The sequence below is a fragment of the Gobio gobio genome, assembly GCF_949357685.1.
Source record: "Gobio gobio genome assembly, chromosome: 19".
In the NCBI taxonomy this organism is placed as follows: Eukaryota; Metazoa; Chordata; class Actinopteri; order Cypriniformes; family Gobionidae; genus Gobio; species Gobio gobio.
The window spans coordinates 30952736-30968182 of NC_137112.1; the positions used below are offsets into that span (position 1 = coordinate 30952736).

Here is a 15447-nt window from a genome sequence, read left to right on the forward strand (position 1 = left end):
TGATATCGAGTTTAATTCTTCAAGTTTGATATCGAGTTTAAATATTTATTGCACAAACGTTACCTCAGGGTAAAAACTATTTTGCAAGCACATTATGCATATAATATAGCAATACGATAGTCAATGAAGGGATGACTTTGAATGAACCAATAAAAAGCTTTTTCTTAGAGACTGTCTAGTGGTCATCATTTTAGTATATAGTAGCATTTTTTCTTAATTGGCATAAGAGGCTGTAGCCTACATTTGTCCTTAAAAGTTCTCCCCAAAGCTTTATTCATCAAAAAAATTGTTGGTGAGGAAATTTGTTTAATGTTGTATATAAGTTACGTGTAGTCTATGGTATTATAACACATTTCTTAAATTAAAAAAATAATAATAATGTAAACTTCTTGATTACTTTTAGATTACTTTTGACCTAATGTTTACCACATTGATTATTGTACCATATTGATATAAAAATACAAAGAGAAAGAAAATACATTCCATTATTTGTTATCAAAAACATGAAGTAGGCTACATTAAATATAATATTACATTACTTCAGGGTTTCCCAGAAACGGGTTTAATGATAATCTATTAAGTAGGCTAATTAAATCATAAAAATAAAAAACATAATCCACATTAAAAAAAGTTGGTTTTTTTTTTTTTTTTTTACCTACATGCAACAATTAACCAACATCAGAGAACCATGAATTTTATTTTATTAATATTTGTTATTATTATTGACTGAATTCTATATTTACATTAATCTCATGGGATACTTCAAGTAAATATATTAGGTCGAAGAGGTTCAGCTGACAACAAAGTTGAAAATATGAAAAGACATTTACCCTTTAATGTGTTTGAAAGACAAAAGCCTTCAAAAGACAGTAACATGTTAAATGACCCACTGCGTGACAATTCAAATATTAGTGATAAATCAGATAATTAGATATGCAATGTTTGAGAAAACACTTGTTAAAAGTTAAATGATTTTTGCAAAACCAGTGATCAAAAACTGTGGGTATCAGTTTTCAGATAGGCACATGACTAGTGGCCGGTCTGTGTGTGCAATTCCACAAACCCGGAAGACCTTTACACATATATATAAGCAGTAGTCTTTTTTTTAACAAAGCAAAACTTAAAAGATAAGTTACGAGAATCAATTACTGCCATTGTGAGAATAACATGGAATCAACTGTCTGATTTCGAGTATTTTAAAATGTATAATCTAATTACAAGTAGTTATGTTTTGGAATCTGTTTACATAATCTAGATTGCATATAATCAGTAACTACCCAGCACTGTGTGGGTGTATTCTTTTCCTTTCATTTCTGGTTTGAAAAGGGTATGCAAACTTGTTTGAATGGTAACATCACCAGAGGTATGTCAAGATTAAATTAAAAGAATTAGTGCTCGTTCTGGAAAAGTCTGCTCTTTTTCTAACTGAGGAGGAAAATGTATACAATATACTAACTGTATACAATATACTAACTGTATTCATTCCTGCTTGGTTGAGATTAAAATATGAAGATGAGGAAAAGCATGTATGGTGCTATAAATGTCTCCAATGACTATGCAAACAGTCATATAATGACAGAGTATAAACAGCTGGTTATAATGTTGTGAAAACAAATACAGTGTTGAATTTCATCATAAGATCCTTAGCTGTTTATAAGCACCAATTAATGAGCACATTGCTCTTCAAATCTGATGTATCTTAAGGAACTCCAGCAGGGAGGAGAAGCACATGATTATTTGAATGACAATGAGGTCCACTTTGAAATGGCGAGCACATTTAAAGATGGAAATGAAGAAACTGAAAGTGAATGTATACACAACAAAATGACTGATTACAACAGCAGTAGTTGCATCAGGCAATGCAAACAAGGTATGACACTTTATTTGTATAATGTGGATATATTCTTCAAAAGTTTTTTTTACTTAAAAATTAGTAAATTATAATATTATTAGACATTATATATTATAATCTATAACATTGTCCTTCAAGTAAATATGCCTGCCATCTTTTGCTGTAAAAAAAATATTTAAATGTGGCAAAATATTAACTGTAACATTAATAGACTTACAATGGAAAAAGATCAGATTATAATATTGAATTTAACAAGTGTGAGGGTTACAATCACCCCCTAAATGAATGGTTGGGACTATAGATGCACTGATACTAAATTTCTAAACCAAAACAGATAGCCGATTATTCAGAATGATATCTGCCGATACCGATAACGATAGTTTGATTTTCTTAAGAAAAAAAATCTTTACCAACTAATGCTATAAACTATACAGGGAACCCTCTTGTTTGGTATTACTATAATATATTAGAGGTTAAACTATTTATTTAACTGCAATTTATTATTACACTGCGAATTTGTGCGCAGGCGATGAGGATGAAGATGATGATGAGAATGAGTGATAATATTTGGATTTGGACAACTCTTGCCTGCTGTCTGAACGTAAGTTGTACAGCATCTTTCAATATACCTTCTGATGTTCATGCATGTTTTTTTTCATGCTATACTTGTATTAAAGAGAAAAAAAGACACACACTCCGCGCTGCCGCTTTAACTGAGGCGCTACAGCTTTGTTTGAATTTGAATGCTGAGACTGTTTCTTATCAGAAGTAACAAAGCACAAAGCTTTTTGTGATTATTGGATTGGGGGTGCGCTACAAATAATTTTTGGTAAAAAATGCGGACCTGGCAACCCTGGCTTGAACTGCTGGTGATTCATAAGGTCAAATAGAACCTGCCTTGACGTCACACACAGTATGAGTTGCAGTCTGACACATTTTCTTCCCCCTTTTGATTGACAGGATATAATCGGCCCTGATCATCATAGTGAAAATTGCTTTTATCAGCCGATATCGTTTTTTGGCCGATACATCCCTAGTTGTAACACTTGAAAAACAAGTTTTAGTCAGCAGAAAAACAACTGAAATTCAAAGGTGTCAGTCACACCTTTAATCACACCTTTTCTCTACTGTGTTATCCACATTTACATTTACATTTAGTCATTTAGCAGACGCTTTTATCCAAAGCGACTTACAAATGAGAAAGCGACTTACAAATGAGTTTGAGTCCACATGCTTGTTGATATATTAAACTGGTATTACTATCATATTCTTTTAATGCCTTACCCTAAACCTAGCGGCTATGAATCGGAAATCTCACATCCACGGACAACAATAGCTTACTTCCGCATTGCAAAAAAAGGTGGATAATTGCCCCCGATTTTCACTACTCATTTAATCACAGTTGTGCTTTGACAAGTTGTTAATAAAATAGATTTAAATGATTGTTTTTGCATCACAGGTGTTGCTCTCCTTCTGCATGTGCAGCTCCGTGAGTTCCAGATTCAAATTTCTGATTCAAAGTTCAGTATTGATAGGCTACTCTATCAGTGCTTTTTTATTTACATTCAGTGTTAATAATACAAGGAAGGGCAACTATTTATTATTATTTTGTACTGTTCTCACACAGGAAAAAAAAAATGTTTGCTGCTTGTTCAAATGTGCACTATGTAAAAATTTTTCAGTAAAATATCAAAAAACCACTAGGCCAGTGTTATATATTTTGTTCAGTTAAGTACTTACAATATTCCAAATGTTCCCAACTATTTGTAAATCGTGAGAAAATTCCTATTTTAACCAAGGAACCAGGACTTGTTAGGGAGTCGCCTGTCGATGGCGTCATATCTGCGTTACCCTCGGTTTCCTTTTATTTTGCAGAAACGCTTTACTCTTACTGCAGTGTGCAACAAGTGTCATAGCAGCCGCCGAGTGAACGCACAGTAACGTCATAACATAATTTTCAACACACTCAGATGTATCTATATGATAAACAGAGCTGCGTTACCTCATACTCATGGCCGGAAAAGCGGAAATGGCGCCGGCGACTGTGGCATAATAAAAGTCCCACCGGCGACTATGTCATAATAAAGGTCCCGCTGCTCGTGAGGCTTGTGTTGCGCTCTTCTTATTAACAATCGCTGCTGCTTGTGCTTCATTCTACAGTAAAGTTAATAATCGCATCCATGAACATGATTTCTGCCCGAGTCCTATCCCGATTCTTTTCCACCGGCTGTGAGGTGGAGACCACATGTCCCAAGATTCTGCGCTCAAACTTGGCGTCATCAAACTGCGCCTTTGTTTTGAATAGGCGGCCTCTAGTGGACGGAAAAGTTACATAGTGCACCTTTAATTAAAATGAGCTAAAGCAACACAATTGCTATACATTTTGTCTTAACTTAATTTGATTGTGTTCAATCCACTTAAATATATGTAAAAATCAAAGTTTACTTAATCCGTTTGGGTTGGGGTTACATTACAATGATTTGTGTTGCATTAGTTGAAACTGGGTGGTGCTTGTTAGTTCCCAGCATGCTTTGCATATGGCTGAATCAAGAGAGAGTAAATGTTGAAATTAAGTGTTATTTTATGTGTTTTTGAGCAAGATGAGAAAAGGGGGAGACTTGATAGTGTGTAATAGTGTTTACTGTTCAATTATGTTGGAATTAGAACCATTTAAATTACAGTGGGTTACCAGAGAAGAGTGGAGCATTTGCTTAGGCTGTGGACTGATACAGCTAATCCCGTAACTGCTGTCCTGAAGGAGCATTTAATGCTTAGCATTTAAAATGCTAATGTGTGTTATCGCTAGTTAAAAGTTTGTTAACTAGCTAGTACAGTTGTTTGACATTAACATATATGACATTGAACTGGATGAATGAATTTATGAAATTGGGCAATTTGACTTAATTGGGTCACTTAAAATGACTTCATTCCATGATGTTGAAGTTACGTGAACAAATTATGTTTGTTTAACTTAATTGATTCATGTGGGACCGATGTACAAGATGAATTCATATAAATCCAACACACTTGTTTTTCAGTGGATATATGATGCCTGTTTTTTTCTTCAAAATAAACAGCAGTCTGAAGACCCTTCTGGCATTTGATGGATTATATTGTACCCACCAAACACTTTAGAAAACAAATGACACTTTTGTTCTCTCGTTGACGTCTTATGCAACAGAATATTTGACAAAATAAATGAAGAATGTTTTATGACAATGTACTTTAGGTCAGGCTACCTCATATCTGTTGCTTCCTGACAATCGGAGCGACTCAGGCATGGGATTCTTCACAGATGGTTCCCTGTGCAAACAACAGCCAGAGTGTTTGGGTTGGCTATGACAACATCAAGACCTTCCTGGGCACGTAAAGCACCATCACTCTAATAGCTTCCATTATATACTTTCATTAGCTAATAAAATATCAGTAAATGCTGCTTTCAGAGGTACAGTAGTCATCCGTTTTCCTGCTGTCGGTACTTTCTGTGTACAAACAAATCAGTAGATACGAGAGGTTAGGTCCTTCAGGTCTTGGACAGAGAGGTAAATCTGTTTTTCTGGAAACTTTACGTATTCAGTGGGTGATAAAATGTAATTTTGGAGGTGCTATGGCATGGACAGTGGACATTGATGATGGGCTGGGATAATAGACCTTTATATAAAAATGCTGGAAAGAACAAGCAAAATGCAGAATCTGTATTGTCTGAGTGTAATGTCAAAAATGATTGTTCTATTTCACATAGATGGTAATATTTCCTGGAGAAAAAAAATATGGATGTGAACATTTGGCAATATACTGTTTCCTGAGAATATATCACTTATTTGGAAAAACTCTGATCTAGAAAATGATTATTAAATCATAATGTTCTGCATTATGCAAGTACTTCTAACAACAGAGAGTACCTGAAACCCATAATTGAGTAAAAGTACAGATACCTTATAGCGAAAATGACTCCATAACAAGTTACAAATCATCATTTCCAATAGAACTCAAATAGAGTATCTGGTTTTACTTATGTATTTGACTCATACTCAATGCAGGCTCAAAGATGCACACTCCTCAACACCCAAGAGACATGCCAGTGAAAAACAAGAAACAGTTGATTTGTGAAGAGAGCAATCACGTTTATTTTCTAAAATTGAAATAAAACTGAACACCTCAGTATTGCAATGAATCGAGGTCACCACAACAGCCTTTTAAACATCTACAAACACTCAAGTCTCAGTTAAGCTCAAGTGCTCAAAAAGGGCACAAGTAAACCAATAACCTTCATAACCTATGAAACACCTGTGATTCACAACTACCTGCTAATGCACTTGCATTCGTATAAAGCAGCCTTGTTGACAAGTTTGGGTGAGAAAGGGCAAAAAGCACAAGATAAAGGCTGAATCTGAAATCGCCCCCTAAACCCTCAATCAATATTCCCAAGTCCATTAATACAGTTCACAGATTGAATGAAAACAAGGGAGTGAATTCAGACAGCTGTTGAGCGTATATCGGCTGTACACTCGTAATTGCGGTGCAATATGGGATAGAATGAGTGCACTCAACGTACACTATGTTTCAGGCACCACTACATATGGCTGTCCCTTCAAATAATGCTCTATTTGAGTGTATAGGGGGAGATCTTGGACAAAGCCATCAAATATCACTTCTTTTGTATCAGAAATAAAGTGCTGCAGAAAAAGTTAGGTGCCATGCAAAATGTAACAAGTACAAGTAGCCTACTTATTCAAAACTATAGTCAAGTAGAGAGTAAAAGATGCTAATATTTTTGATATACACAAAGTAGCCAATAAATATATTTACTGTAATACTTTACACCACTGATTAACAATATGCATCATATGTACTTCATACATTTTCTTACCCCCTTTTTGTGATAGAAATGTTTGCAATATAAGATGTAGGATCTTTCAGTTTATTGTTTGGTAATTACACCCATATTGATTTGTTTATATATATATATATATATATATATATATATATATATATATATATATATATATATATATATATATATATATATATATATATATATATATATATATATATATATATATATAAATGTATTAAATATGAATATTTATTTCATTGATATTAATAAATATGAATATTACCTTTCAATTTGGACATTAAAAACATAAATATTATATTTTCCAATAAGAGCACCTAAAAAGATAAATGTAAACATACAAACTTCTCATAAAGAAAAAAAAAAGAAAAAACTTCTCATAAAAAATAAAATCCTAAAATACAATTCAATCAAACAAAGGGATTCAAATTATACAAATTAAAACATTGAATTGTTCATTAAACTATGGAGAATAGTGTTACATATGTATATATGTACAACCGTTATGCTTATGTTAAACATTTTTTACAACCTAGTAGTGAAATTATTTGAGATTACAAATATATTTGGATCAGGTCCGTCTCTCGTACCGTAGCGCTCTCCTCTGTGACACTCCAAGTAAGGACCCCAGTCCTCTGTGGGTGAACAGGCTGTTTTGATACGCTGTATGACAAAAATCCAAAAGATCATAATGAATAGGGCATAACTAAAGAATAAAATGCACCACTGATGTACTATGCAAATGTGAGCATTCTGCTTTACCTGCCAGGGGCCTCCGCTAGCTTTGTACACTTTCCAGATTGCAAGAATAGGGATCCAAATGAGGCAAAATGCAGTCATACACCATCCCAGGGAAATGCCCCAATCTGGGTATGCAACCGAGCCATATGTGGGTGATGTAAAAGTATACAAAGACCATATAAGAATAATCTGCATAAAAAAAACATCATCATTAGGTACAATTTATATAAAGATTTGTATGTTTAAAAATCTTATACATACAGAAAGAACCACTGGGGTGATAAAAAACCAGCACGCTCTCCACCATAACCAGAAGAGGGAGCTCTTGCCCCCGATCATCATTTCAATGTCCTTGATGAAACGATTTCCACCTGGAATTGTACATCATGCATTTTAAAAAAGAACAGAACAATAATTGAAGATAGCATATCATTATCACATATTGCTAATATATACTAACCGTAAAGTATGGATAAACCTAAAACCTCCAGTAATCCAGCAACCAGGAGAATCCATCCAGCACAAAATGTGTCAATTAAATTCACCCAGTATATTCCTGCCTTTCGAAACATAATCGAAAACATTTCAAATGTACAATTGGGTTCATTTTGTAATGGTGAGAATTGGTCTCTCTGAAAAAAAATGTGAACCTATATTACTAATCAGCACTATTCAGAATGGTTTGCCTACCCGAGTGACACACGGCAAGCCGAGCAGAAAGAGAACAATGCAGACCGCTGTCGTAACAAGTCCCCGTTTGGACTTCAGAATTTTGGGATAGGCATCCTGAAGGCAAGTGGTGATAACCTCTGTAGACAGATCATGTTTCAAAATCAAATCAAATATTTGAGTACTGATTTTCTTGTAATTATTTATTATAAATCTTTTCTTTACCTATTCCTGCAAACTGGGAGTCCAAGCCAAGGGTAATAAGCATAATGAAGAACAGGATTGACCACAGGGGTGATATGGGCAGCTTAGAGAGAGCATCAGGGTATGCTATGAAGGCCAATCCAAAACCTAAAACACAAATTGCAGCTTAGCTTCTTGCTAATAAGGTAAATTAATCTTTCATCCAAAGATGATGATAATTTTTACTCTTTCTCATGCATGTTATTCTAAACCTGTACACTCCTAAAAATAAAGGTTCCGAAAGGGGGTTTTCACAGCGATGCTGACTATCTTTGGTTCCGTAAAGAACCTTTCTATGGGAACTTGTTTCCGCCAAGGAATAAAAAATTTAAAAGGTAATTGCGACTTTTTTGCTTATAATACAGAGTTTTTTTTCTCGCAATTGCAAGATATAAACTTGCAATTGTGAGAAAATATCAGAATTGTGAGCTGACTTTTTTTTTCTCAGAATTGGACTTTATGACTAACAAAAGCAAGTTTATATCTCACATGACTTTATAGTTTGCAATTATGCATTTATATCTCTCAATTTTGACTTTTTCTCACAATTGCCACTTTATTTCTCACAATTGCAAGTTTATGGGCCATATCATACACCTGGCACAATGCGACGGCAGGCGAGACGCAAGTGTTTTTTGCTAGTTTCAGCCCAACGCAGTTATCATTTTCACGTCCCATGGGCGTGCTGGTCTGAAAACGAGGTGTGTTCAGGCGCATTGTTGGCGTGTTGCTATTTTGAGGTAACTGAAAACGACTGCACCTTTGACCAAGTATTGAAGTATATTTTGTATTATTTAAAGGGTGCGTTAGTAATATGCGCCTATTCCTCTCTGGAGAAGCGTTCAGTCCTTCTGTTCGCAAATTCCGCCATGTAAATAACGAATACACTATGGTGTAAGCGCAACTGGGAATGGGAGAGGAGACTTTGATTGACTTTGAGACACAATTCTAACTTTATAACTCACAATTGTCAGTTTATATGTAAACACGCAACTGCAAAAGAAAAAGTCAGAATTGTGAGATAAAGTCGCAATTACCTTTTGTATTTTTTATTGATTATTATATTAATCTTTCAGTCAACAGTTCTTAAGAGAACCATTTTTTTAGTGTGTAGAACATTTTATAAGCTAAAGAAACTTTTTGTAACCTATAAAGAACATTTTGTGCATTGAAAATGTTCCATGGATGTTAATGATTCTTAACGGAACCATAGATGCCAATAAAGAAACTTTATTTTTAAGAGGTGATGTTTTTTAACTGTTGTTGTTTAACTGTTGTTATTTTTTTCTGTGAAACAACATGAGTAAATCATGCTAGAATTTTAGAAAGAAAAATTGCTTAAACTATGGCTTTCATGACCACATTACTAATTTTATTATTTGCTTTGTATTAAAATAATTAAATTGTTTAGCAAATACACACTTTTGATTACTTGTTTTTGATTTCTGAAAAATGTAAAGCAACACATTTCAAATCTTACCTGCTTTTGCGACTTCTGACACTGGTCTTTGATAGACATGCGCCATGTGTCCGAGGATAGAAAAGATGGCGAAGCCGGCAAAGACACTGGTGCCACAGTTTGTAACGCACACAATAATGGAGTCTTTGTAGCAGTTGTTGTAAAACTTGTTGTAAGAGGACAGAGCCATCAAACCACCCCAGGCGATTGAGAGAGAAAAGAAGATCTGAGTAGCTGCATCCTTCCAAACCTACGATAAAAACATGCTACATTAGCTGTCTGATTTACAGTATGTGTATTCTGGTACGGTTAGACCATTGTGTTTAGATCTTTACAGACCTCAGCATCAGCCAGTTTGGTGAGGTTGGACTTCGAACCGATGTAGAACTCAATGCCGTCTTTCGCTCCCTCCAGAGTTGCACCACGAATTAGCAAGATAAAAAGGACGAGGTAAGGGAAAGTAGCTGTGAAATACACCACCTGAAACATATTAGTTATGTTAAATTGATTCCAAAATGCTCATGCCATCTCAATACGATTTATTGTACAGAAACAACTTAATGTTTCTGGGGTGAAGCACTAACCTTCCCAGAGGACTTGATTCCTTTGAAGAGAGCTGCTCCGACTAGTATCCAGGCGAGCAGCAGGCAGAGGGCCAGTTGCCATACCACCGGCCCGGTCTCATTCATACTGCTAGTGCGCTGAAGAGCAACCTCACTGAAGACAAATTATTCAGTCAGAAAATGTTCAATACAAAAACATAAAAGGAAAAACACAAAAAACATAAATAAAAAAAAAGCAGAGAAAAAAACCCAGTTGCATACAATGCATGAATGAGCACTGAATGTACTGTGTCTTGTACTCAGAGATCAGGGTTGTTTGGCACGGGGTTATTTTCTACATGTAACATCTGAAAGTTTGCCCTTGTGACATGAACCCATTGAATCATTCAAGACTGATGATTAAAACATGGTGCAGATATATATATATATATATATATATATATATATATATATATATATATATATATATATATATATATATATATATATATATATATATATATATATATATATATATATATATATATATATATATATCTCTTTTTAATCTGAATAGTTTTTTTTAAACGTACTGTATATTTGAGTTATTTCAATGTTAGTTACTAGATATCTTTATGGTCTGTAAAATGTTTAAAAAAATTGAAAGAAGTCTCTCATGCTCACCAAGGATGCATTTATTTGTATTAAACAGTAGTATTGTGAAATATTTTTCAACAAAAACTTAAATTAAAATACTAAAATATCTCTTTCCCACTTGAATACATTTTAAAATGTATTTTTAAAGTTAAATTTTCAGCAGCGGTCACTCCAGTCTTCACATGATCCTCCAGAAATCATTCTGATTTGGTGCTCAGGAAACATTTCTTATTATTATCAAAGTTATCAAAACAGCTGTGCTGTTTTTTTTGTGGAAACAATGGGCTTCTTTGAAAAAAATTTTTTTTTTATAGAAATCTTTCGTAATGTTATAAATGTCTTCACTGCATCCTTGCTGAAAAAAAGTATTACTATCTTTAACATTTGAACAGTGGCTTAAAAAGGTAAGTTATCATTATACAATTATTAAAATACTATAAATGATTTTAAGATCTGTTGAGTGGGTTTAAAACAAACATTTTACACATTTTTATGTTTTGTGTTTGTTGCTTCCATCTTAAAGCCACTGCCTTGTAAACATCAAAAGGCAAGATAAAACACCTAAACTTCCCGTTTTAACAGTAAATACTTCTTACTTCCTAAGAACAGGAAACAACAAGAAAAACCTCCTTCTCCCCCAAAACCTGACACAATCCAAAACAATAATTTAGTCACAAACTTAGAATATACTTTGCGATAGTAAACATGTCTGTGTTTTATCCAAGAACTTGGGAAGAACTGAAAACCGTGCCAACAAACTCTGGTTTCACTGACAAGCAGGTATTGTATAAAAACAAAAGTCAACTTACTCCCAGAATTTCTCGCTGAGGCTCTGGCCTGCTGAGAAATCACTCTGGCAGGTTTGATTCTCAGCAGTCCCATTCAGTGCTGCAACAGAAACATTGTACGCTGCTGAAATTACATAATGTCTAAACATCAATTTACTGCACTATTATTCTTTTGTACAGTATCTTGATAAATAGATACTTTGAATATGCAAAACAGGAGTTAGATTTAAGTAGTTATAGTTATAAACTCTTATCATTAAAGGCGTAGTTCACTTTAAAAGGAAAATTACCGCATGATTTGCTCACCTTCAAGGTGTATACACTCTAAAAAAAAAAAAGGTTCTATATTGCACCAAAAGTGGTTCTTGGCTCGTAATCATAGGGGAACCTTTTTTAGTGCTATATAGCACCAATTTTGGTGCTTCAGTGGTTCTTCAGCGGTTCTTCAGAGGTTCTTTAGCGGTTCTTCAGAGGTTCTTCACCGGTTCTTTGACTAAGGTGCTATATAGCACCTCTGAAGAACCGCTGAAGAACCACTGAAGCACCAAAATTGATGCTATATAGCACTAAAAAAGGTTCCCCTATGATTACGAGCCTTTTTTTTTTTTGAGTGTATGACTCTTTATAATGGCAGTGATGGGGTCCATTGAGTTTGAAGCTCAAAAAAGTACATCCATCCATCCACCCACCGGGGGCTTAATAAAGGCCTTCTGAAGCGAATCGATGGGGTTTTGTAAAAAAAAAAAAATTATAAAACTTCATAAAGTAAATTATCTAGCTTCTGCCAGTCCGCCTTCTGTATTCAACTTAAGACGAAAGTGTAACGCCCCTCGCAGTTTAAATCTCTTACGCTACGTTCTAGAGATACGTCATGCCAGTTATGCTTTTTCCGTAAGTTGAATACGGAAGGTGATCTGGTGGAAGCTAGATATTTTACTTTATAAAGTTTTAAATATGGATCATTTACTTACAAAACCCCATCGGGTGGAGTAAGTTTGGATGATGATCGATGCACTTTTTTGAGCTTCAAACTCAATGGACCCCATCACATTATAAAGCTGGGAAGCATCAGGATATTTATTCATATAACTCTAATTGTGTTATAAAGAAAGTCATATACACCTAGGATGGCTTGAGGGTGAGTAAATCATGGGGTAATTTTCATTTTAAAGGGAACTAATCCTTTAAGCACAGAGCTGTAGGGAAGTTCCCATCAGAGAAATGTGTGTGAAAAGAAAATTTTCCTCAAAAAGCCAGTTCATCTGGAAAAATCCAAATACTTGCATTATCTGAGCAAAAAGTCTTGGTATGTCTGACACAGCAACATGGGTCTCTTTAGAAGAGAAGCAGTCTACACAACAGACCTGTTGAGCTGCAGCTCCCGACACTCCAGGGGAGAGGATTTTGAAAAGATGAAAAAAGGTAGTAGATACTGTATGCAATGATCACATTATAGTAGATTGCCACAAAAGTGCTAACCAGCATCATTGTGATCCCAACACCTACAAAAGATAACATAATAAGATACATTTAAGGTATTAATGACACAATTGAATCCATTTGTTTAAATAAGCATGAACTTGATTTGCACAACCTCCTTAAACATTAATATAAAGGTTCTGAGGGTATATGTAAGTATGCAATCTGCATGTTAACTGTGTCTGCAAAGTATTTGTCCTTTGCATGTCTCAAGGTTGGTTTAATACATGTACAAATTAGCCTTGAGGCATTTACCACATTAGTGGACCTAAAATATGGTAAAAGTCAACCTGAATCCTTGGTGTATTTCTAAGAAACCACCTCTGCAGCTTCTGGATCTTCCAACTTTAAAGGGATAGTTCACCCAAAAATGAAAGTTCTGTCATCATTTAGAAGATATTTTGAAGAATATGGGTAACAATTGATGACACCATTGACTTCCATAGTATGGGGAACAAATATTACTGACATTCTTCTAAATATCTTCTTTTGTGTTCAGCATAAGAAAGAAACTCATACAGATTTGGAACACCTTGAGAGTGAGTAAATGATGACAGAATTTTCATTTTTGGGTGAACTATCCCTTTATGTTTGAATTTAAAATGCTCATATGTTACCTTGCAGTATAGGCACAGCTTTCCACACATTGATGGGTCCTTGGCTGCAGAATTGTCCAAAAGAGCTCTCCATGAAGAACAAGGGAATGCCAGCAACAGCTAACATGATGGTGTATGGGATGAGGAAAGCCCCTAGAAATGTAAAGGAGATGCAGTATTCAAAACAGAGAGAAATGTTCTTAAAAATTATTTTGTGCTCATGTAATAAATGCTCCTGGGCAGGTAGATTTGTAGTAGTCTGTGAGTTATGAAGGAAATGTAAAATATACAATTATCTTGCTTAGTTTTACATTTTGCCCCTCTATTATGCAGTACTTAAGACATTTAATTTAATTTATCATGCACTGATTATGAAAAATCATCTCAAAAGTCATCTTTACCTCCCCCATGTTTGTAAGCCAAGTAGGGAAATCTCCATACATTTCCAAGACCGACTGCATAGCCGATCATAGACAGCATGTACTCCCGTTTGCTACTCCAATTACCCCTGTCAGTGTTCTCATCTTCCTGCCCAACATGAGGATCTGAGTTGTCGGATCCATCTTTATCCTGCAAATAAATAAATAAAAACTCATTACTCAAAAATCTTCAGTTGGTCTTGCTTTAGAATTTTTGTCTAAAAAACCCTTTTTACAATTTGTAATCGTTATCAAAACATGCCAATAAATACGTGAATAACTTGTTTGCTTCTTACCTTCTCAACTGCAACTGAGTTTTTGAAAAGTGCTCCTGTAATGTTGTTCAAGCCGTATTTCCTCATTCTTCAGCACAGTCTCAAGAGCGAAAGTGATGGATACACCTGACCGAGTGAACTTGAGGAAAAACTGTACATGGTAGTCTTATATAGGTGACATACACCCCTCCCCAATCCCTTTTTACATGACAAAACATCACATTTGGTGTGTTCAGCACAGTTCAGTACACATTACTGATTATAATCTCATCTGATGGAAACATTGAACTTTAAATCAATATTTTACATTTTACCTTGATTTATTCATAGAAAGTTGTTTGGAAGAGTTAAATATGCTTGAGTGTGTAAATATAGAGTAATATTATACAGTGTGGTTTTTTTTCATAGGAAGAACTGGACTAATTTTAGTGATGACTAGGTATCAGTCATTTGATAAATTTCCAAGTGTTAAGCAAGTGTCAGAATAAACTACTATTCACTGTAAACCAAGGCCCCTGGTAAACTACACTTACTCCCTCAGAAAGGGTGTTTCACAGTCCCCCTCTGTCATAACAGCATGAATGTCACCTGTTCATGATTCAACAAGAAAATAAAAAACCCACAAGGTTTAGATACGCATGACATTCATATTTATTCAGCGAGTATCCCTTTTCAATGAAATTTTATTGGTAAACATTTAGGCGAGGCTGAGCTATTCAGGGAATGTCAGGGAAGCAAAATTGTCGTTATTAATATAAAACATGTTTTATATGAAGTTCAGATTTTGCTGTGGTTTTACACAGCAATAGTTATTATATATTTCAACACCACAGACAAATACAGCCATCAAAGTTTGATTGTGTTTTGATTGT

General features: G+C 34.6%; 1 protein-coding gene across 1 annotated transcript; it reads right to left on the bottom strand.

Annotated features, from left to right (window-relative positions):
• Positions 1-7232: 7232 nt before the first annotated feature.
• On the bottom strand, positions 7233-14662 carry slc6a14 (solute carrier family 6 member 14; the record flags this gene model as incomplete). The annotated part of the gene is made up of 14 exons (XM_079845352.1): positions 7233-7370; positions 7470-7637; positions 7710-7819; positions 7909-8008; positions 8139-8257; positions 8343-8468; positions 9841-10069; positions 10159-10299; positions 10404-10536; positions 11828-11906; positions 13171-13308; positions 13903-14034; positions 14283-14451; positions 14597-14662. The coding sequence occupies 14 exons, from the start codon at positions 14660-14662 to the stop codon at positions 7233-7235; spliced, it is 1848 nt and encodes a 615-aa protein (XP_079701478.1).
• Positions 14663-15447: the final 785 nt, after the last annotated feature.